Below are 23,314 nucleotides of genomic sequence, written 5' to 3' on the forward strand. Positions count from 1 at the left end.
CCCTAAGTGCACTACCTCACACTTGTTGGTGTTCAAATCCACCTGCCATTCCATCAACCCATCAATATTTTTTTGAGATTATAACTATCCAGTACTCGGCTAATCTTTGCGTCATCTGCAAATTTCTCAATCGTGACCCCACATGTTCACATCGTAATTGTTCATATATAACACAAACAGTAAGGGTCCCAACACCAAGCCATGTGGAAAACAAAACAACTTTCCATTCGCTAGGGCGTCCATTGACCTTTAACTCTTTGTTTCCTGTTTTTAAACCAACTTTTTATCCAGTTTGCCACATTACCCCGACATCCCATGGGCATGTGGGACCTTGTCAAACACCTTGCTAAAATCCATATACACAACATCTACTGCATTACCTTCATCAACCCTCCTTGTCACTTCCTCAAAGAATTCAATCAAATTTGTGAGGCAAGACCTTTCTTTAACAGATCCATGCTGACCATCCCCGACAAGTCTGTGCCTTTCTATGTGTCAGTTAATTCTATCTTTCAGGATTGATTCTCCTAACTTGTCCACGGTCGATGTAAGGATAACTGGCCTATAATTGTTTGCCATTTCTTCGACCCCCTTTTAAAACAATAGAACTACATTAGCATTTACAAGGCCACGCCAGCCATTGTTTATACTTTTATAAATAAGAACGATTTATACACTTGATTTGCTTTGAATGAGTCCCATAAAGTCACGAAACCTCTTATTTCCGAAACACTGGGCCTCTTTGCGCCATTCACTCACCAGCTGAAACTCCGACCCGGAACGTTGCTATGGGGAACAGTTGCTACGGCCCACCGGCAGCACACGGCGCATCCGAGCTAATATCCAGAAACCGGAAAGCTGTTATTGAAAGCCTGATGATGAGGCTGCAATTTGCCGGTGAGAATGCTGTCAGGCCCCGCAGGCTAAACTCCCAGTGATTATAATGGAATCTTTCGAGCTCGTGGCCTGAATCCTTTTTGCTTGGCCAGCGAGGGGGAACAGGCGCTGTGGAGCACCGGCAGAGGTCGGAGTGCATCTGGATGAACGTCTAAACTCTTGGGAAAGGAGTCGCGATTTGCCGGTAAAAATGCCACCTGGTCCCACTGCCGGAAGCAATCCCCCCTTTTAACGTTGGTCCCATGGGGAAATCAGATCTGGCTGATGACTAGGGGTGGCACAGTGGTTAGCACTGCTGACTCACAGTGCCAGGGACCCAGGTTCGATTCCCAGCTCGGGTCACTGTCTGTGCGAAGTCTGCACGTTCTCCCCGTGTCTGCATGAGTTTCCTCCGGGTACTCCAGTTTCCTCCCACAGTCCGTGGTTAGGTGCATCGGCCATGCTAAATTCTCCCTCAGTGTCCCTGCACAGGTGCCGGAGTGTGGTGACTAGGGGGATTTGCACAGTAACTTCATTGCAGTGTTAATGTAAGCCTACTTGTGACACTAATAAATAAACTTTATGTTTCGATTTACGATGTGGCTTCCGGGAACCAATTGCGCCGTAAGTCCGAGCGAGGACTGCCATGACTTGATTCACGATTAGACTTTGCACTGATTTGGTTTGCGAATTAATAGAAACTCTGTTTGGTCCCAAGAATGTAACAAATAATTGTCGCAGGAAGTCGAGGGGGACCGGGATTGAACAGCGGAAGACACTGAGACTGAGGTCTATCGCATCCCAGGCAGCCTGCGGGCCGAGGACTCGGTTATAGTTTCAATGAGAATCATGTCAACAGTAAACAAAATCTGAAGAGTGATTGACTGTTCAAAACGCACTCACCAGTTTTGGATAGGGAGCTCGGCCATAAGAAAACAGCTCCCACAGCAGAATTCCATAACTCCAGACATCTGATTTGGTGGAGAATTTCTGTCAGAAGGAATAAGGAAACTTGTTATAGACATTCCCGCCTGGGTAATTACACGTGTAATAAGCTTAACACATTGGGAAAAGACAGGCCAGTGGGCCCTTCACTCTCTCTCTCTCTCTCCCTCAATGGGGTGGCGACAGACTGACACTTTAGTAATAAGGCCTACAGGGTTTTAAATGGCCAATTCAATCAGAGGGTGAGATAGAGTTACCAAAGTCCCTGGTAGCTGTCACACCAATGGCTCTGTGACAGCCTAAACCAAACCTGTCCACACACAATAGTTCAATGGAATAGGAGAGGCACAGGGGAAGAGTTAGGATATCTCACATCTGACTGTAATTTAGAGGAAATCCTAGATTAAGTCAGTTGAAAAGGTTTGAACAGATTGAAGTGTAATGACAGTGAATTTAAGTGCCAGTATTGTGCCCCACTCCCCCACCCCCCAAGCTGCTGAGCAAACAGGGGACTCTCAGTGACTATTTCCAATGCTCTTAAAGTCACTAAACAAGTTTCTCCAGCTCGAGCTAAGGTGCAACTCAGTCATTCGCTGAAGCTGGAATGATAATTGGCTCTGGTTCTCTCCTGAGGGCACTGAAATGTGCTGGAGTGGGTAGACTTACCTCAACACTGGCTACCTGTTTGCATCTTGCCCAGCTGGGTTGGAAAGTGCCTCTGTGTTTGTGTGTGCATATGTGTGTGTGTGAGACTGAGTGAGAGAGTGAGTGATTGAGTGTGTGTGTGAGCATGTGTGTGTGTGAGCATGTGTGCAAGTGTGTGCGTGTGAGCATGTGTGCAAGTGTGTGCGTGTGAGCATGTGTGCAAGTGTGTGCATGTGAGCATGTGTGCAAGTGTGTGCGTGTGAGCATGTGTGCAAGTGTGTGCGTGTGAGCATGTGTGCAAGTGTGTGCGTGTGAGCATGTGTGCAAGTGTGTGCGTGTGAGCATGTGTGCAAATGTGTGCAAGTGTGCACGTGTGTGCATGTGTGCATGTGTGCATGTGTGCATGTGTGCATGTGTGCATGTGTGCATGTGTGCATGTGTGCATGTGTGCAAGTGTGCAAGTGTGCAAGTGTGCACGTGTGTGCATGTGTGCAAGTGTGCACGTGTGTGCGTGCATGCATGTGTGCAAGTGTTGGAGTGTGCGTGTGCATGTGTATCCATGTGCATGTGTGTGTATGTTGTATGTGTGTGAAACAGCTATGAGGTGGCACAAGTTCAAATGAAGCTAAAATGCTTCTCAACGGCCCAATATTCTGATAACACTCACTTTCCGGGTATAGAGTGGTGAGTGAGGTGAGGTACCAGAGAGTGGTCCGTGTAAGGAATGGTGTCCCCCCCCCCCAGAAGAAGTTGGACAGATTTTAATTTTCATGGGATGTGGCCATCATTGGCAAGGCCAGCATTCGTTCCCATCCCTAATTGCCCCTGAAATATGTAAGGGTAGCTGTCCTTCCTCAGTGTCTTGTCTGAGTAGCTTATTGAACTGTTTTAAGATGTCTGCCTCCAGAGGCAGCTTCACAGCACAGTCACAACTAGAGAAAGCCAGATGTGACAATCAACCTGGTGACATCTCAAAACCCAAATATCCCCCATTTCATTTCAAATAAGATATACAAACAAACCCCATTACTGTGTGTCCAGAGACATATGTAAGCCCGATAGAATGTTCCAATATTTGATGGGAGCTTCCTGGTCACCTTTACTGAGACTAACTTTCAATTCTGGTTTTATTCGTTCATTAAATTCACGTTCCACCACCAACCAGGGTAGTATTTGAACCCCTGGGCAGAATTTTCCAACCTCACCCCAAAACTGGAAAATCCAGCCTGAGGTCAACGGACCTCCCCCACCTAACCCACCCCCTCTCCTGCTACGATTCCCATGGGAGGCAGGATAGGAAAATTGCATTCCTTATCTCCAGAGCATCAGTCTAGGCCTCTGGATTGCTAGTCCACTACGTCACTGTTTACATGAGGGAGATGTTCCTTTACTGGCCAGGTGACAGCTAACTACCAGTCCTATTACGGGGGCGTGTAATGGGTAGTTTGGATGAATCTTACTGTTCAATCCGCACTCCAGCACTTACGTGATGTTTCAGTGCCTCAGGTGCTGTCCATTTCACTGGCAGTTTAGCCTGGTCTCGAGCACTGGACACCCCTTTAGCCAGACCAAAGTCGCTCACTTTGGCGACGCAGTCGTCTGCGATCAGAATGTTCCGGGCTGCCAAGTCTCGATGAACAAGCTTCTTCGATTCCAGGTACTCCATCCCCTCACAGATGTCGCTACAGTAACAAACAGCAGAGAAATGTGAGCCACTGCGAGAAGGGCAAAGACTAATATCTGACATTCCCCTCATGGTGCTGTTGATGGAAAGCATTCCTGGTGGAGTTTAGCAGTGGGGGGGGAAAACAGCAGGCTGGTTCTCTTTCTGGTGCTTGCTGGTTGACTTCAGCCAGGACTGAGTTAGAGGTGCTACAATTGGCCTCAGTGCCCCTAGTTTAAAGGAGGAGACTGGGAGATGGAAGCAGGATGAGAGAGAGTTAGCCAATTCTCCCATTCTGAGACTGTGGGAGTGGTTATGAAAGCTGAGCTGTGGGAGGCAGAATGAAGCTGTGATTCCCCCCATGGTTAACCAGCTTAGAGTCCAGGCTCCCACAACTGGACCCTCTGTGAACTATGGAATATTGAGCTGCAGCCGATCTTCACCTATTCTCCACTGAAGTTCACAACCGTCTGGAGCAAGGAGCAACTCAGGAAATGACATTTATCACTGTGGGCCAGCTGACCTTTGATCTCTGTGGGATGACCCTTGACCTCTGTGGGCTGACCCTTGACCTTTGTGAGCTGAGCCTGACCTCTGTGGGCTAGCGAGAGGATTTACCAATCCTCTGCTGTGGAGTTTCCATGATTTATAGATTAAATTGCTTACAGTTGCAGTATTAAAGAAATGCAGTGCTTTTCATTCGTGTTTTCTGGCTACTTTCCTTCATTAGTTATAAAGATATTGCAGATATCTGCTGTTGGGGTGCTTAGAGATGGGAGGTCATGTGACAAAGCCTCCCAGGAATATGTCCAGCTGAGCTGACCTTTGCCCTGACTCCTGACCTCTACCTTGGGATAACCCTCAGGCCTTTAATAACAGGCCCACACAGCAGGCCTTTATCCTGAGCTGTCCTCCCAGGTCATTGGGTCAGAAATAAAAGCCAAAGCCACGACATTGAGCTGTGAAATGAAATATTAGTGATGCAGAAGATGCTGGAAATTTCCAGCAAATCAGGATAGCATAACTGTAAAGAAAGGAAACATTTTTATACCTCGGGCCCTTACAGATCTGGCTGTTCTACGTGTTCAGCTTTGGGCCTGGGACAAGCCTCACAAACTATAAACTCAACATGAGTTTGGAGGAAGGATGGGCAGTTTAGAAAAACACTTTCAAATAAAGCTGGAGAAGGTTGGTGAGCATTACGGTGTCTCCTTAAGTTGGATCTCTTCAAATACCAAGTCCTAGTTCACAAAACGGATTGCGACAAAACAATTATTAATCATTAGTGGTAATTAGCTGGAACAAGCACTGGGCAGAGTAAACCGAGTAACATCTGGCATTGGGCTGATGTGTAGATTGGAGTCCATTCACCCTCACAATTTAGACACGTTTAGGTGTTGCTAAATGCTAGTTGATGAGTTATAGGATCCTGTAAATGTGGGGCTACCTGAATTTGAATATCCCAGAGATGGAGGACAGTACAAAAGTTTCTTGTGTGAACACAGTACAGACCATCCACAGGAGGTTCCCTATAGGCCCGGAACATCTGTTCCTCAGAGGGTGCATACCAGGGACTACCCCACAGGAAACAGCAAAGGACCTCCACCCACTCATTCCCACCCCCACCCCCACCCCGCATTCCCCCCCCCCCCCCAGAAGTCTGCATGCAAGGACAGCATGGGAATTATCAAAGAAAATAGAAGCAGAAATAGGCAATTCAGCCCTTCGAGCCTGCTCTGCCATTCATTTTGATCATGGCTGATCATCAAATTCAATATCCTGATAACCCCCCCAAATCCCTTGATCCCTTTAGCCCCAAGAGCTATATCTAATTTCTTTTTAAAATCACACAACGTTTTGGCCTCAACTACTTTCTGTGGAAGTGAATTCCACACATTCACCACCCTCTGGGTGAAGAAATTTCACCTCACCTCCGTCCTAAAAGGTTTACCCCTTATCCTCAAACGATGGCCCCTAGTTCTGGACTCCCCCCCCGACTATCAGGAACATTCTTTCTGAATCTACCCTGCCTAATCCTGTTAGAATTCTTATAAGTTCGATCCTCTCTCACTCTTCTAAATTCCAGTGAATACAATCCTAACCAACTTAGTTAGAATGTTTAAACTTCCAATCGGCAGTTACCCTGCACCAAGAACCTCTAAATATTCTGATTTAAATCAGAGATTTTGATTGCTTTTGATTCTTCTGAAGATTCTTTTGAAGATTCTTTTGAATCTCTGGAATTCTCTGCCCGTTGAAGTGGTGGAGGCTGCCTCGCTAAATATTTTTAAGACGCGGGTTGATGGGTTTTTGATGAGAGAGGGGATTAAGGGTTATGGGGAGAGGGCGGGAATGTGGAACTGAGCCACGACAGATCAGCCATGATCTTATTGAATGGCGGGGCAGGCTCGAAGGGCTAGTTGGCCTACTCCTGCTCCTATTTCTTATGTTCTTATGTTCCACTCTCACTGGCAGCAGTGGCAGGCCGTGAATGACTGGAGAATTCTGGCCAGTTTCTCTGTCTGGGCAAGGGTCTTATTTCCACATGATGGTGGCCTACACAGGCATTGTTCAAATCAGGAGCTCACCCATGTCCGATCACTCTTGTTGGCTCTACAGCCGGCTAGTGAGATCCCCGTTTCCTCTGCAGCCTCTCAAGCCTTTTGTTTTACAGCTGAGATGTTAAACTGAGGCCATATTGGCCTTCTCGGGTAGAGTTAACTACCTCAGATGGCACCATTTTATAGAGGAAAGGAGTTCTTGCTAAAGTCCAGATTAATATTTATCCCTCAGTCAGCATCACTACAAACAGGAGACCTGGTCATGATTACACAGCAGTTACACTTTCTAAGTGTCATTGGCCGTCAAGTGCTTTGGGATATTCTGTGGCTGTGAAAGGTGCTATATAAACGCAAGTCTTTCTTTTTAGAAAATTTCAGTGAATCCTTTCCATGACTATATATCATTGCTGTTACAACAAGCTCTGATCTGTGCGCACACACACTCCATGCTGGGTGGATGCACTGGGGACTGGGGCATTTTATCGATCCCTTTCATCACATTTTGTTTTGTTGTTTTAAGTTACGTTTGAGATTCTGTTTGCTTTGATGCAGCAATGGGCAACAGGGTAGCACAGTGGTTAGCACTGCTGCCTCACAGCACCAGGGAGCTGGGTTCGATTCCTGGCTTGGGTCATTGTCAGTGTGGAGTCTGCATATTCTCCCCATGTCTGCATGGGCTTCCCCCGGGTGCTCCAGTTTCCTCCCAGAAAGATGTGCTGGTTAGATGCATTGTCCATGCTAAATTCTCCCTCAGTGTAGAGGGAGCGTTACTCTGTATCTAACCCCTGTGCTGCTCCTGTCCTGTGAATGTTTGATGGGGACAGTGTAGAGGGAGCTCCACTCTGTATCTAACCCCGTGCTGTACCTGTCCTGGGTGTATTTGATGGGGAACAGTGTAGAGGGAGCTTTACTCTGTATCTAACCCCATGCCGTATCTGTCCTGGGAGTGTTTGATTGGGGACAGTGTAGAGGGAGCTTTACTCTGTATCTAACCCCGTGCTGTACCTGTCCTGGGAGTGTTTGATTGGGGACAGTGTAGAGGGAGCTTTACTCTGTATCTAACCCCGTGGTGTACCTGTCCTGGGAGTGTTTGATTGGGGACAGTGTAGAGGGAGCTTTACTCTGTATCTAACCCCGTGCTGTACCTGTCCTGGGAGTGTTTGATTGGGGACAGTGTAGAGGGAGCTTTACTCTGTATCTAACCCCGTGCTGTACCTGTCCTGGGAGTGTTTGATTGGGGACAGTGTAGAGGGAGCTTTACTCTGTATCTAACCCCGTGCTGTACCTGTCCTGGGAGTGTTTGATTGGGGACAGTGTAGAGGGAGCTTTACTCTGTATCTAACCCCGTGGTGTACCTGTCCTGGGAGTGTTTGATTGGGGACAGTGTAGAGGGAGCTTTACTCTGTATCTAACCCCGTGCTGTACCTGTCCTGGGAGTGTTTGATTGGGGACAGTGTAGAGGGAGCTTTACTCCGTATCTAACCCCATGCTGTACCTGTCCTGGGAGTGTTTGATTGGGGACAGTGTAGAGGGAGCTTTACTCTGTATCTAACCCCGTGCTGTACCTGTCCTGGGAGTGTTTGATTGGGGACAGTGTAGAGGGAGCTTTACTCTGGCTGGAGTGTGGCGATTAGGGGATTCCCAAAGTAACTTCATTGTGATGTTAATGTAAGTCTACTTGTGACACATGTTTATTAATAAATAAACTTTTAAAAACTTATCCCTTTAAGGAGCTGCATTTTAGTTTATCCCACATTATTTAGTTCACGAAAAGCACACTCCAGCTGTAAGCCAGCTAACGTCCTGTATAAATTCTGTGCCTCTGTATTGAAAGGAGCTTTACTGTCTTCCCCAATGTCTTGCTATTTCAGTCTGACAGACGCTGACCAATACCACACAGAGTAGGACCGAGACTTGGCTCTATCCCTGCTCCCTGGGGCGCAGACGAGGAACCCATGGGTGCTGAGTACTGACAGCTGTACCTAGGCAGGAGCCAGTGCCCTCTTCAATGGGGAGAACATAATAAGAACATAAGAAATAGGAGCAGGAGTAGGCCATCTAGCCCTTCGAGCCTGCCCCGCCATTCAATAAGATCATGGCTGATCTGTAGTGGATCAGTTCCACTTTCTGGAACTGAAGCATCTTATGCTTACCCTAACCAAATTAAAAGTGCAAAACTTATGATCAGGTGGGCTTCATGGACAACAGTGGTTCAAGAAAGTGGCTCACTGTTACCTACCGAGGCAAATTAGAATGGCCAACAAATGCTGGCCTTGACACTGCCGTGACAGAGCAGATTTACACTGTACCAAACTTTTTGATAGCTCCAGATGCTCAAAAGGATCATTTTATTCTACAATCATTCTATTTTAACTGAAAATAAAATTCAGATTTCTTATTCCTGACTCTCATCACAGGGATTCACAATGAACTGATTCTTCACATTAAGTTGCACACATTGATGTTTTTGTGCAACTCTGATGCTCATTTGTAGGTCTCCGAATACAGTTTAAAAAGATGAGATTTTAAGACACATCAACTCAGAGAGATGCTTTATGATGATATCTGTTGCATAATATCATTTTGAAGTAATTATACCAGAGAAGTCCTTTTATTGGTCCTCAAGTGGCTTAAATGGGATTTGTTTATTTTTACTTTGGCATCTTTTATGACTCTGCATTGTTAGAAGGAAGACCGGTTGGTAGGTCATTGGTTCTGGCTGAACATTTTAGACCTATTTGTTTAGGGCTACACATTATTATAGTTGTTTTGTTTTTGTTTGTAATTGACTGGTTTGGTTTCAAGAATGCTTTTGATAAATCTAATGGCAGTCACTCTGGTATATCGCAAGATAGAATGGCATCCCAGCGCGGTAACATCTTCAAAGCTTTGTACACAGAACACAACATCTTTTTAATATGTTAAATATTTTCCTTATTACCTTTAATCTGAAAGGAATTTAGAATGGGTAGAACTGAGGAGCAGAAAAAGAGTTGGGACTCACAGGCCAAACTGGATCAGCTGCTTCAGCGTGACGACTGACCTTCCTCGTGTTCTCAAATAGTTGACGAGGTTACCCTGGAAAGCAGAATGTTTGCAGAAGGTGAAACTTTCTGACCAGCCTTTTATCTTATTCCAGAACCTTGCTGGACACAAACTTGCTGCCTCATTTCCTTAGGGCGGCACAGTGGTTAGCACTGCTGCCTCAAAGGGACCTGGGTTTGAAACCAGTTTGGGTCACTGTCTGTGTGGCATTTGCACATTCACCCTGTGTCTGTGAGGGTTTCCTCCGGGTGGCCGGTGGATGTGGTCTTTCTTGATTTTCAGAAGGTGTTTGACAAGGTACCTCACAAGAGGTTATTGCAGAAGGTCAGGGGACATGGAGTTGGGGGTAGGGTGTTAGCGTGGATAGAGGATTGGTTGTCAAATAGGAGGCAGAGAGTGGGGGTCAACGGGTGCTATTCGGATTGGTGGATGGTGACTAGTGGAGTGCTCCAGGGGTCGGTGCTGGGGCCTCAGCTATTTACCATTTATATAGATGATCTGGAGGAGGGAACCGAGTATAGGGTGTCGAAATTTGCTGACGACACCAAGATTGGTGGAACGGCAAATTGTGCGGAGGGTGTGGAGAGTCTACAGAAGGATCTAGATAGGCTGGGCGAATGGGCCAGGAACTGGCAAATGGAATTTAATGTTGGCAAGTGTGAGGTGGTCCACTTTGGTAGGAATAATGGTAGGAAGGATTATTACTTACATGGCGAAAAATTGCAGCAGGCGACGGTGCAGAGGGACCTCGGGGTCCTTGTGCATGAGTCGCAAAAACCCAGCTTGCAGGTGCAGCAGGTGGTCAGGAAGGCGAATGGGATGCTGGCCTTCATAGCGAGGGGGATTGAATATAAACGTAGGGAGGTCTTGCTGCAGCTGTATAGGGCATTGGTGAGGCCGCAGCTGGAGTACTGTGTGCAGTTTTGGGCGCCGTACTTACGCAAGGATATTTTGGCCTTGGAGGGAGTGCAGAGGAGGTTTACTAGGCTGATGCCGGAGTTGAGGGGGTTGAGCTATGAGGAGAGGCTGAATAAATTAGGCTTGTACTCGTTAGAGTTTAGAAGAATGAGGGGAGATCTCATTGAGACGTATAAGATGATGAATGGGATGGATAGGATAGAGGTGGAGAGGCTCTTCCTGCTCAGAAAGGACAGTAGGACTAGGGGGCACAGCCTCAAGATAAAGGGGGGGGCGGTTTAAAACGGAGTTGAGGAGGAACTTCTTCACTCAAAGGGTGGTGAATCTCTGGAATTCTCTGCCCGTTGAAGTGGTGGAGGCTGCCTCGCTAAATATTTTTAAGACGCGGGTTGATGGGTTTTTGATAAGAGAGGGGATTAAGGGTTATGGGGAGAGGGTGGGAATGTGGAACTGAGCCACGACAGATCAGCCATGATCTTATTGAATGCCGGGGCAGGCTCGAAGGGCTAGATGGCCTACTCCTGCTCCTATTTCTTATGTTCTTATGTTCCTCCCACAGTCCAAAGATGTGCGGGTTAGTTGGATTGGCCACGCTAAATTGCCCCTTAGTGTCAGGAGGATTAGGTAGGGTAAATGCATGGGGTTATGGGGATTGTGGTCAGTGTAGACTTGATGGGCTGAATTGCCTCCTTCTGCACTGTAGGATTCCATGATTCTTATGTTACAATATTTCAGTGGCTCTGAAGCACTTTTGGACATGAGAAAAGTGATGAAAATATAAGTTTTCTCTTTGCTGGGAATTCTAGGAAGTTTTTTTTCCCCTGGTTCTGGATAACAGTTTTGGGGAGAGGCCTGTGGGGAGCTCCTGGTAATGTTGTCATTAGGTTGTAGAGTGCAGAACACACATCAGAAATGGAGCCGTTAGTGTGAGAGAGTACTCCCGTTCACTACAAGTGCTTTAATTGGCCAATGCTTGAAACTTGGACCAAGATTTATCAGCCCCTCCCACCCAACCAGATATTCCAATCCAGCCGAAGAAAACGGCAATTTAAATGGCCCACTGTGGCGGGGGGGGGGGGGGGGGCGACTGTGATGTAAAATCCTGGGGGAGAGTTTTCCTGTCCCGCCCACCACGGGAGTGGGCGTGGGGCAGGGGCAGGGGCAGACCAGGCAAAGGTCAGTTGATCTTGGGCAGGGTTGTCCAGTTTTGGGGTGACAGTCCCGCCCCGCAGGTGTACTAAGCACATGCCACCCATTCGAAGAGGGAATTCAAAAAAGGATTCAGATAAGATGCCATTAGATTGAAAAATAACAAATATAACTCCTTTATTCAAAACGGGAGGGAGGTAGAATTCAGGAATCTATAGGCCAGTTAGTTTAATATCTGACATCAGGAAAACATTCAAAGCTATTATTAAAGGTATTTTAGCAGGGCATTTAGAAAAATTCACAGAAGTCAGGCAGAGTCAACATGGCTTTGTGAAAGAGAAATCATGTTTAACCAATTTATTGGAGCTCTTTAAGGGGGTAACATGTGGTTAAAGGGGAATCAGTGGATGTACAGTATTTAGATTTCCAGAAGGCCTTTGATGAATTATCTCATTAATGATTATGGCAGAGAGTAAAAGATCATCGTGTAGGGGCTAATATTTTGGCATAAGTGGGAAGATTGGTTAGTTAATGGGAAACCTGCCCTCCTGTCCCCACCATGGTGATCACCCGTTCAGTCCCAATTGGTCCCTGAAGCCAGATGACCCTCTTAGTCTGTGTCATCCTTAAAGGGACAATCACCACAGATGGTTTGTCACTCTGAGTGTGACTGTATTTCAAAAGTATTTCCTTGGCTGTGAAGTACATAGGGATGTCCTGAGATTACAAAAGGCGCCAAATTAATAAACATATTCATAACCAAGGCTCCATCTGCCTGCTCAGGTTGATACGAAAGATCATACAATCCCTACAATGCAGAAGGAGGCCATTCAGCCCATCGAGCCTGCATCGATGACAATTGTATCCAGGCCCTATCCCCGTAACCCCTGACACTGAGGATAATTTAGCACAGCCAATCAACCTAACCAGCACATTTTTGAACTGTGGGAGGAAACCGGAGCGACCCACACAGACACGGGGAGAATGTACAAACTCCAGACAAACAGTGGCAAAATTGAACTCATGTCCCTGGCGTTGTAAGGCACAGTGCTAGCCACTGTGCCACCATGCTCCCCCCCTGCCCCCCAGCAATATTTTGAAGAAGGGGAGGGAGTAATCCCCAATGTCCTGTGAAATATGCATCCCTCAATCGGCATCACATTCATCTGGTCGTTATCCCACTGCTGTTTTTGGGAGGGATTTTTTTTGCACACATTTTATTGCTATGTTTCCAACATTTCAACATTGATTGGTCGTTAAAGCACTTTGTGTCATCTGGTAGTGGTAAAAGCCGCTACATAAATGCAAGTCTTTAATCCGGGCATCACTGGCCAAGGCCTGTATTTATTGCCCATCCCTAATTGCCCTTAACCTGAGTGGCTTGTGAGGCCATTTCAGAGCCAACCACATCGCTGCGGCTCCAGAATCACATGTAGGCCAGACCTGGACAAGACAGCAGATTTCCTCCCCTAAAGAATCAGATGGGTTGTTATAACAATGGCTTCATGGTCACCATTATACATTGAATACCAGATTTTTATTGAATTTAAATTTCACCATCTGCCCTGGATTCGAACTCAGGTTCCTGGATCTTTACTCTGGGCCTCTGGATTACTAGTCCAGTGACAATGCCAGTACTCCACTGACTCCCCAACAGAAAACAGGACAAGTAGGGTGAAACTTTTTAAGATTTGTTTTTAATTCCTTCCCAGAATAGTCCTTTATGTTTTGGTTATTTGGGGTGACCATTAATTCCTTTCTGATGTTTTGTTGGAGATGTTACTATGCTGGGTCACAGTGGCAGAGTACAGTGCCACAGAGAATCGAACACAGGGCCCAGTGTACAAATCACAAGGCTTATAAGGATTTCGAGGCAGGCGACGAGAGAAATACAGAGCAAGAGAATGAACGCTTTACAATAAATACGGTCATACCTTGGCCATGAACTCAGTTACAATGTACAATCCATTATCCACCACAACACCCAACAATCTCACCAGGTTCCTGTGTTGTAGTTTCCTGCATTTAAAAAAAGAAATGAACTAAGACAGTGAAATCCATCCATGTGAAGTCAGTCCACTCTCTGGCAATTTCATTTTTTTTTTTACACACCCAGTTTACCCTCCTCCTTCTCTTACTTAACCCCCTCAGTTGGCCTCACTGGGGTTTGGCTGCATGGATGCCAGGCTCTCTCCAGCGCCTCACCCAGATAGCCATCCTTCCTCTGTCTGCGCTGGAACAGAGTTAGCGGGAGGTTTGATCTTGAAATGAAAACGAAATACTGCGGATGCTGAAGATTTGAATTAAAAGCAGAAAGTGCTGGGCGCACAACTGAGAAGTGGGTATCACACACATGCACATGCACACACATATACACACACACAAGCCATGTACATACACATGTACACACACAAATAAGTCATGCACACGCACATGTATATGCACACATACATACATGCTTATGCATACACACGCAAGCAAGCCATGTACATGCCCATGTACATGCACACACACATATGTACATGCACATGTACACATATGCACACGCACACGCTTAATGCATACACAGTTGAATATACGCACTCACCCAGTGCGATATTAAACCATGTAGACCAGGAAGGTTCCGGATTCAAATTCTAGTCTGTGCTGAGTTAACTGGTCTTAGCTTGGAAACTACAATTGGTTTCTGTGTAAGAGAAGGGCAGGAAGTGAGTCAAGGGCCAGCATCCTCCGATGGAAGTAACAGCGAATGTTCATGTGTTTGCCATCATTGTGCGCCAGCACCCAGAGGAAACCCCAATGTGACACCCATGGGGTAATTAGGCTGGAATTTCAAAATTCCAGGTAACGAAGTGACATGCTCCCTCCCAGAATCCTTCTGATCCCACAATATTCACCCGGCCACCGGAGACTTGGGCGGGAAACCCTGGACTTGCTCAGAAATTTCCACCATCCTGCCTAGAAGTGGTGCAGGCTTGGAGGGCCGAAGGGCCTGTTCCTGTGCTGTACCGTTCTTTGTCCTTTAGAACTTTAAATAACAGATGTGAGGTGATTTGCTTCACAACAGGGAGAGTCTTTCTCTTTACAGAATGTATTTAAAAGCATTCTTTACTAATTCTTCCAGGACTGAAGGCATCAGATGAAACATTCCTGCCCTTCGTTACTGGAAAATAGGCTTTTAAAATATTATTTATTCAATTAAAACCAACAGGTTAGCTTCAAGATCAGAGCCCCGTGAGGATGTGGAGGCTGGTTTCAAAAAGCTCGGATAATGGGGGTGGGGAGGGGGAGAAGGGAGAGGCCAGATTCCGGGGCAGATATAAACCCACCAGAGTGCCAACACTATTTGGCAAGGTCAGGAATCCCGGAGCTCTGCAACCGAGCATGTTTCATGCCAACCGTATGTCCTCAATGGGTTGTACTGTATATTATTGGGAAAATACTGTACAATATGGGACTGTCCTCCTCAGAGAGAAGGCGGCTAAGAGAGAGGAGTTCAAATCACGATGGGACTGGCTGGAATAGATAGGAAGAAACTATATTTACTTGTACAAGGATTGGGAATGGAACGGCACAGATTTGAAGTGGTTTGCAAAAGAAGCAGATGAGATGTGAGAAAAAGCATTGAGATTGGGCTGGTGAAAGGTCAGGGTTGAACTTGGTTACGGTTCTCCCAGAGTTCTTCCTGCGATCGTTCGCCATCTCCACCCAGATAGAATGGCCTCTCAGATAGAAACCCCGTGTCTGAGCTCGATGCACCTTCCCACGCTCCACCCCTCGCCCACTCCGATTCCCATGGCGGGTGAGTCGGTAAAATTCTGGCCAGTGCATTCACCCGGGTACTGGTGGGAAGCCCAGGGAAACCCCTCTGTCAGCAATAAAGCAAAATACTGCAGATACTGGGGATCAGGAATAAAGGCAGAAAGCGCTGGAATATTTCAACAGGTCTGAGAGCAATCCGTGGCGAGAGATGTTTCAGATTCATTTGCAGCACTGAACTTCGAAACCTTGCTTGGGCGGCACAGTGATTAGCACTGCTGCCTCACAACGCCAGGGACCCAGGTTCGATTCCCGGCTTGAGCCTGTGTGAAGTCTGCACATTCTCCCCATATCTGCGCAGGTTTCCACCCACAATCCAAAAGACGTGCTGGTTAGGTTCATTGGCCATGCTAAATTCTCCCTCAGCGTACCCAAACAGGCACCAGAGTGTAGCAACTAATGGATTTTCACAGTAACTTATTCGCAGTGTTAATGCAAACCTACTTGAGTCACTAATAAATAAACTTATAACTTACCACCTGAGGAAACTTTTTAAATACAGGGACTATTGCTCCACCTGGTGGCCACATTACAAAACTGCAAACTCACATAGTGACCTCCAAAAATCTCAAAAAAGGCTTGCATTTCTACAGCACTTTTCCTGACTGCAGGACGTCTCAAAGAGCTTTGCAGGCAATTAAGTACTTTTGAGGTGTTGCAATTCAGGAACTACAGCAGCCAAGTTGCACACCACAAACAACAACATGATCACGACCAGCTGACCTGCTGTTCAGGGAAAAAATATTGTTTGTGACCCTGGGGATAGCTCCCCTGCACTTCTCTGAGAGAGTGCCATGGGATCTTTTACCCAAGCAGGGTGGCATACGGCAGTGGTGGAGGGGGGGGTGGGTCTAAATTTTAATGCGAAAGACACCACTCACCGTAAAAGTTGCTCTCCCCTTTGAGGGGGAGAGCTGACTGGTGGCGATTTAATCTGAGGACCACCACACCTCAGCCTGCACGGGAATTGAACCCACGCTGTTGGTCATCAATCTGCATCACGAATTAACCGTCCAGCCAACTGAGCTAACCGACTCCCCAGTGCTGTACTGGAGCATCAGTCTCTGCAGTGAGATCTCAACTCAGAAGTAAAAGTGCTGTCAAATTGGCCAGGGGTTGAGTACAACAGGAATAACTCGTGTCTACGTTGCACATTTAACTTAATAAAGTCTTGCAGGACATCTAACTGGAGGGTTGTGAATCAGAAGTCAAATAAGGAGATATTAGGTCAGTGTAATGACCTCATCGAGGCCCGTGAGGTGGGCCTCTTGGAGTACGAGCTCCCTGATTGAGGTAATGACGGTGTGTCTAATCAGGGAGCCTCACCTGTACACATAACGGGGGGGCGGGGGCGTCAGGGTTACTGCCATTCCGGATTCTGGCTTTGTACCTGAAGCACTCTTGGGAGTGGAGTTAAATTTGTAAATAAAGAGTACCTGGTGAAGGGCCACCGGCCTCTGAGGAGTTATTTCAGTCAGGTATTCAAAAGCTGGGTCAAAGAGGTAAGTTTTAAGGAGAGTCCAACAGGAGAAAAGAGGCAGGTGGAGAGGTTTACTGGAGGAATCACATCTTAAAGCTTTGGGAGTTAAAGGCACAGTGGCCTTGACACATGGGCCAAGAACCTGCCTCTTTCTGTGCTGTAAAACCCTATGACAATTGTGGACCAAAATTGGGCATATTTAAGAGACCAAATTTAGAGGAGCAATGATATCGTGGAGGAGTGTGGGCCTGTAGGAGATTACAGGGCCAGAGAGGGGGGCCTTACTCAGCTGGGATCAGCGAGCACAGGGATGAAGGATGAATAGGATTTTGTGAAAACAAACTCCTGGGAAGCAGAGTTTGGGATGAGCTCAGGCTTATTGAGGGGAGCATGAAGCGGCTGACATTGGAATAGTCATATCTGGAGGTAACAAAGAAGGAATGAGAGTTTCAGATGGAGATGAATTGAGGCAAGGGTAGGGTCAGGCGATATTAAGAAGGCGGAGGTAGGCAGTCTTAGTGATGGTGCGAATCTGTGGTGAGTCCAGCTTAGATATTCGGGCCAGCACTTTCCAGTCCCGAATTCCCACCTGCAGTCAGTGGACATTCAGCTCGCCCTTCAAATTTTCCAACCCTCCCACGACAATTCCTGACTGGAAAATCCCAGCCCTAGTCTGTGCTGAGTTAACTGATCTCATCCAGAGTATGGGGCAAAACTAGGGGCACCAGGGCCCAGGGGATTGAGATGGGCTCTCCCGCCCGATTGCAATGCAATAACCCACCTCTGGAAAGGTTGGGGCGCAGAAAGGGGAAATAATTGGATAAAAGTTGTGGCTCACGCATGTCGATAACACCCGGAGAACTACACTTACGTCATCACGGAGGTCTCCTCTAGGAAAGACTGAGCCATGACATCACATTTAATGTTCTTCACGGCCACTTTCTGCCCCATGTATTCAGCACAAAACACAGCTACAAAAAACACAAAACTCTGATTAGTTTGGGCTCCGCTGAGCTGCGTTGCACCCAAAAATTACCGCAGAGTTTTGACTTACGACATCAAAAGAGCGAGGAAATTGAGAAGAAACAGCAGACAGTAAACAGGACGCAGAGCTGTTACCCAGAGCAGCAAAAGCTTGCTTTTATGTGGTGACTCCCATGCAGAACAATGTTGCAAAACACTTCACAGCGGCTTAAAGGAAAGTAGATGTTAAACTCAAGGAAAGATGACTAAATAGTTGGTCGATGTGATGGGTACTAAGGAGTTTGTTAAAGGAGGAGTGAGATGGGCAGCACAGTGGTTAGCACTGCTGCCTCACGGTGCCAGGGACCCAGGTTGAATCCCCGGCTTGGGTCACTGTCTGTGTGGAGTCCACATGTTCTGCTCGCGTCCACATGGTTTCCTCCGGGTGCTCTGATTTCCTCCCACGCTCCGAAACACGTCCTGGTTACCTGCATTGGCTATGCTAAATTCTCTCTCAGTATACCCAAACAAGCGCCGGAGTGTGGTGACTAGAGGATTATCACAGTAACTTCATTGCAGTGTTACTATGAACCTATTTCTAATTTAAAAAAACTTCTTTAAACAGAGATGTTTCGGAACTAATTTCAGAGATTGAGAAAGGATATTAGCTGTGACGATTGGAATCTGTATGGGTGGAGCTAAGGAACACCAAGGGGCAAAAACATTACTAGGGGTTGTATATCGATGCCCCAAACTGTACTGGTGATGATAGGGATGGCATTTAACACGACATTGGAGATGCATGAGATAAAGGAACATCTGTATATAGACTGGACAAATCAAATGAGTCACAATAGTACAGTGAATGTCTATGGGATGGTTTTCTGGATCAATGTATTGAGGAATCAACTGGAGAACAAGCCATTCTAGACTGGGTGTTGTGTAATGAGAAAGGAATAATTGGCAACCTAGTTGTGCAAGGCCCGTTGGGGATGAGTGATCATAACATCGTAGAATTCTCTATTAAGACAGAGAGTGACATCATTGATTCTGAGATTAAGGTCTGAATCTTAATGAAGGAAACTACGAAGATATGAGGCACAAGTTGGCTATGAAGGATTGAGGAACATTACTTTGAGAGATGATGGTGGATAGGCGATGGCAAACTTTCAAAGAGCGCATGGGTGAAATGCAACAATTGTTTATTCCTGTCAGTCGCAAATATAAAATTGGAAAAGGTGGCCAGGCCATGGCTGATGAAGGAAATTAGAGATAGTATTAGATCCCAGGCAGAGGCATACAAATTGGCCAGAAAAAACAGCAGATCTGAGGATTGGGAGCACTTTAGATTCAGCAAAGGAGGACCAAGGGTTTGATCAAGGAGGGGAAAATAGAATATGGGAATGAGCTTGCGGGAACATAGAAACTGACTGCTGTAGGAATGTGAAGAGGAAAAGATTGATTAGAACGGAGTTGAGGAGGAACTTCTTCACTCAAAGGGTGGTGAATCTCTGGAATTCTCTGCCCGTTGAAGTGGTGGAGGCTGCCTCGCTAAATATTTTTAAGAAGCGGGTTGATGGGTTTTTGATAAGAGAGGGGATTAAGGGTTATGGGGAGAGGGCGGGAAAGTGGAACTGAGCCACGACAGATCAGCCATGATCTTATTGAATGGCGGGGCAGGCTCGAAGGGCCAGATGGCCTACTCCTGCTCCTATTTCTTATGTTCTTATGTTCTTATGTAAGTTCCTTACAGTCAGAAACAGGGGAATGTACAACAGGGAACAAAGAAATGGCAGATCAATTAAATATATACTTTGATTCTATTTTCACAACGGAGCACACAAATAACATCCCAGAAGTGTGAGAGAACTACCACTGTGCTCATATCATGACTACTACGGTGGCACAGTAGTTAGCACTGCATCCTGTTTACTGGGCGGCACTGCTGCTTCACAGCTCCAGGGACCTGGGTTCGATTCCCAGCTTGGGTCACCATCTGTGTGAAGTTTGCACATTCTCCTCGTGTCTGCATGGGTTTCCTCCGGTTTTCTCCCACAGTCCAAAGATGTGCGGGATAGATTGATTGGCCGTGCTAAAATTACTCCTTAGTGTCCTGAGATGCGTAGGTTAGAGGGATTAGCGGATAAATATGTAGGGACATGGGGGTAGGGCCTGGGTGGGATTGTGGTCGGTGCAGACTCAATAGGCCAAATGGCCTCTTTCTGCACTGTAGGGTTTTTATGAGAATACAGGGTTTAGTGAGAGGGAGGAACTGAAGGAAATCGGTAGGAGGAGAGAAATGGTGTTGGAGCAATTGATGGGATTGAAGGCTGATAAATCCCCAGATCCTATTAACCTAAATTATCAGGGGTGGCACACTGGTTAGCACTGCTGCCTCACAATGCCAAGGACCAGGGTTCGATTCCTGGCTTGGGTCACTGTGTGGAGTTTGCATGTTCTCCTGTGTCGGCATGGATTTTCTCTGGGTGCTCCGCTCTCCTCACACATTCTGAAAGACGTGCCGGTTAGGGTGCATTGACCCGAACGGATGCTCGAGTGTGGTGACGAGGGGATTTTCACAGTAACTTCATTGCAGTGTTAATGTAAGCCTTACTTGTGACTAATAAATAAACTTTAACCTAAAACACCAGAGTACTTAAGGAAGTGGCCCTACAAATAGTGGATACATCGATGGTCACTTTCAAAGACTCTGGGGGAAGTTTTCCCGTCCCACCAGCCACAGGAGTCGTAGCAGGCAAGGGGGCAGACCATGCGAAGCTCCGTTGACTTTAGGCAGGATTTTCTGGTTTTAGGGTGAGCACAGCCAGAAAATCCCGCCCTCTATAGACTCTAGAACAGTTCCCGCAGATTGGAGGGTAACAAACATAACCAAACTATTTCAAAAGGAAGGTAATGTGAAAACAGGGAATTATAGACCAGTCGGCCTGACATCAGTAGAGAAAATGCTAGAATTCATTACAAAAGAATTAGTAGCAGAAAACAGTGGCAGGATTGGACTGAGTCAGAACGGATTTACGAAAGGGAAATCATGCTTGACAAATCTACTAAATCTTTCGAGGATGCAACTAGTGGAACTGATACGGTGGAGCAGTGGATGTGGTTTATTCGAACTCTCAGAAGGATTTCAACAAGGTCCATGTAAGAGATTAGCGTGTAAAATCAAAGCGCGTGGAGTCGGGGATATTGTATTGAGATGGATGGAAAACTGGTTGGCAAACAGGGAACAAAAAATAAGCAGGTCATTTTCCGAATGGCAGGAGTCACTATTGGGGTTCTGCAGGGATCAGTGCTAGGATCTAACTATTCACAATATTCGGGAATGATTTAAGATGAGGGAACTAAATCTCCAAATTTGCAGTTGACACAAAGCTGGGTGGAAGGGTGAGCTGTGAGGAGGATGCAGAGATACTTCAGTGTGATTTGGACAGGTTGAGTGAGTGGGCAAATGCACGGCAGATGCAGTTTAATGTGAATAATTGTGAGGTTATCCACTTTGGCAGCAAAAATAGGAACGAAGGTTATTATCTGAATGCTTGTAGATTGAGAGAGGGGAATGTGCAGTGAGACCTGAGTGTCCTTGTACACCAGTCCGTGAAAGTAAGCATGCAGGTGCAGCAGGCAGTAAAGAAGACAAATGGTACGTTGGCCTTCATGGCAAGAGGATTGGGTACAGAAGTAGGGATGTCTTGCTGCAATTATACAGGACCTTGGGGAGGCCACACCTGGAATGTTGTGTGCAGTTTTAGTCTCCTTATCTGAGGAAGGATGCTCTTGCAATGGAGAGAGTGCAGCGGAGGTTTACCAGCCTAATTCCTGGGATGGTGGGACTGACGTATGGGGAGAAATTGAGTCGCTTAGGATTGTATTTGCTGGAGTTCAGAAGAATGAAGGGAGATCTCGTAGAAACCTATAAAACTTCAACAGGACTATACAGGATAGATGCAGGAAGGATGTTCCCGCTGGTATGGGAGCCCAGAACCAGGGGTCACAGTCTGACGATATGGGGTAGACTGTTTAGGAATGAAATGAGGAGAGATTTCTTCATCCAGAGAGTGATGAGCCTGTGAAATTCTTTAGCACAGAAAAGTAGCTGAGGCCAAAACAGTACGTTTTCAAGAAGTTAGACATAGTTCTTCGGGCTAAAGGAATCAAAGCACATTTGGTGGGGGGGGGTGGGGGGGAACGCAGAGGAGAGCAGGAACAAGTTACTGAGTTGGATGATCAGCCATGATTAGAATGAATGGTGGAGCACCTCACAGGGCCGAATGGCCTCTTCCTGGTCCTACTTTGTTATGTTTCTATGAGCCTGAGCCAGGTAAAAGTGATTTCCAATTGCTGGACAAAGAGGTGTGCAAGAAGTAGGAGTAGCGAAGAGTTCTGAGGGAACCTTTGTTGGTTGGTCAATGGCAAAGATAGGGAAGAACAAGTCATGATAATAAAGAGAAAGAGCAAACTTTAAATATAGGATATAGGATAGCAGGCAACACAGGGAGAGTGAGGATAACACCATGTGCAAATGGAACTTGGAGCTGGATTTTATGTGGTGGGGGGGCAGGGGCATACGGCTTGTCCTCATAACTCCCTCAAAACTGGAAGGAAAGTCAGTTCCAAACTGACCGACTAAATAAGATCACCCACAACCACAACACGCACCAGACAGCCGAAACAAACTCAGGGTCGGCCTTATGTTCTGCAGCTCAGTGAGAGTAAGTCCAACCCTCTCAGACTGGCATCTAGTCTGATTGGCTGGCTCCTCCTGCTGTCCCAGCTGCACCAGAGCTCAATAGTGGTCAAGGGTGGAACTGCAAGGAGGCCCACAGAGATCAAAGATGGACAGCAGACCCAGGAAAGTCCTAGGGTGGGGTTGAATTGGGCACCGTGAGGAGGGTGGGGAGAGGAGGATGGGGGGAGCAGGGGATCTGATTTTGAAGGGCAGGCAGGGAGGTACAATGAAGGAGTAACATTTTGGGAACTGCACACAGGACATACTCCAAATGATGTGTTCACAGTTCCTTTCCACCTTCTTCTCAAGCAACTGGAGTACTGCATGCAGTTCAGGCCACCACATTATGGGAAGGATGTGATTGAACTGGAGAGGGTTCAGAGGAGATTCACCAGGATGCCTGGGCTGGAGGGACTATGAGGAGAGATTGGATAGGCTGGAAATGTTGTCCTTGAAGCAGCTAAGTTGAGAGGGGACCTGATACAGATGGATAAGATTATGAGGAG

The 23,314-nt window shown here is 46.7% G+C and overlaps 1 protein-coding gene across 3 annotated transcripts in view; it reads right to left on the bottom strand.

The window, feature by feature from the left end:
• matk (megakaryocyte-associated tyrosine kinase) overlaps positions 1-23,314 on the bottom strand; it is an 84,249-nt gene that overhangs the window by 5,195 nt on the left and 55,740 nt on the right. For 2 of the 3 annotated variants that reach the window (XM_080213240.1, XM_080213241.1), the window contains exons 8-12: positions 17,973-18,072; positions 13,737-13,821; positions 9,695-9,768; positions 3,953-4,148; positions 1,639-1,866 (exon numbers count right to left, since the gene is read on the bottom strand). In XM_080213240.1, the coding sequence (XP_080069366.1) occupies positions 1,765-1,866; positions 3,953-4,148; positions 9,695-9,768; positions 13,737-13,821; positions 17,973-18,072 (557 nt within the window). In that variant the 3' untranslated portion in view covers positions 1,639-1,764. Of the gene's footprint in view, positions 1-1,638; positions 1,867-3,952; positions 4,149-9,694; positions 9,769-13,736; positions 13,822-17,972; positions 18,073-23,314 lie in introns of those variants that run through there. The other variant, XM_080213242.1, reaches the window with a different exon arrangement.

The sequence above is a fragment of the Carcharhinus amblyrhynchos genome, chromosome 26, assembly GCF_965287045.1.
Source record: "Carcharhinus amblyrhynchos chromosome 26, sCarAmb.v2.hapA, whole genome shotgun sequence".
NCBI lineage: Eukaryota > Metazoa > Chordata > Chondrichthyes > Carcharhiniformes > Carcharhinidae > Carcharhinus > Carcharhinus amblyrhynchos.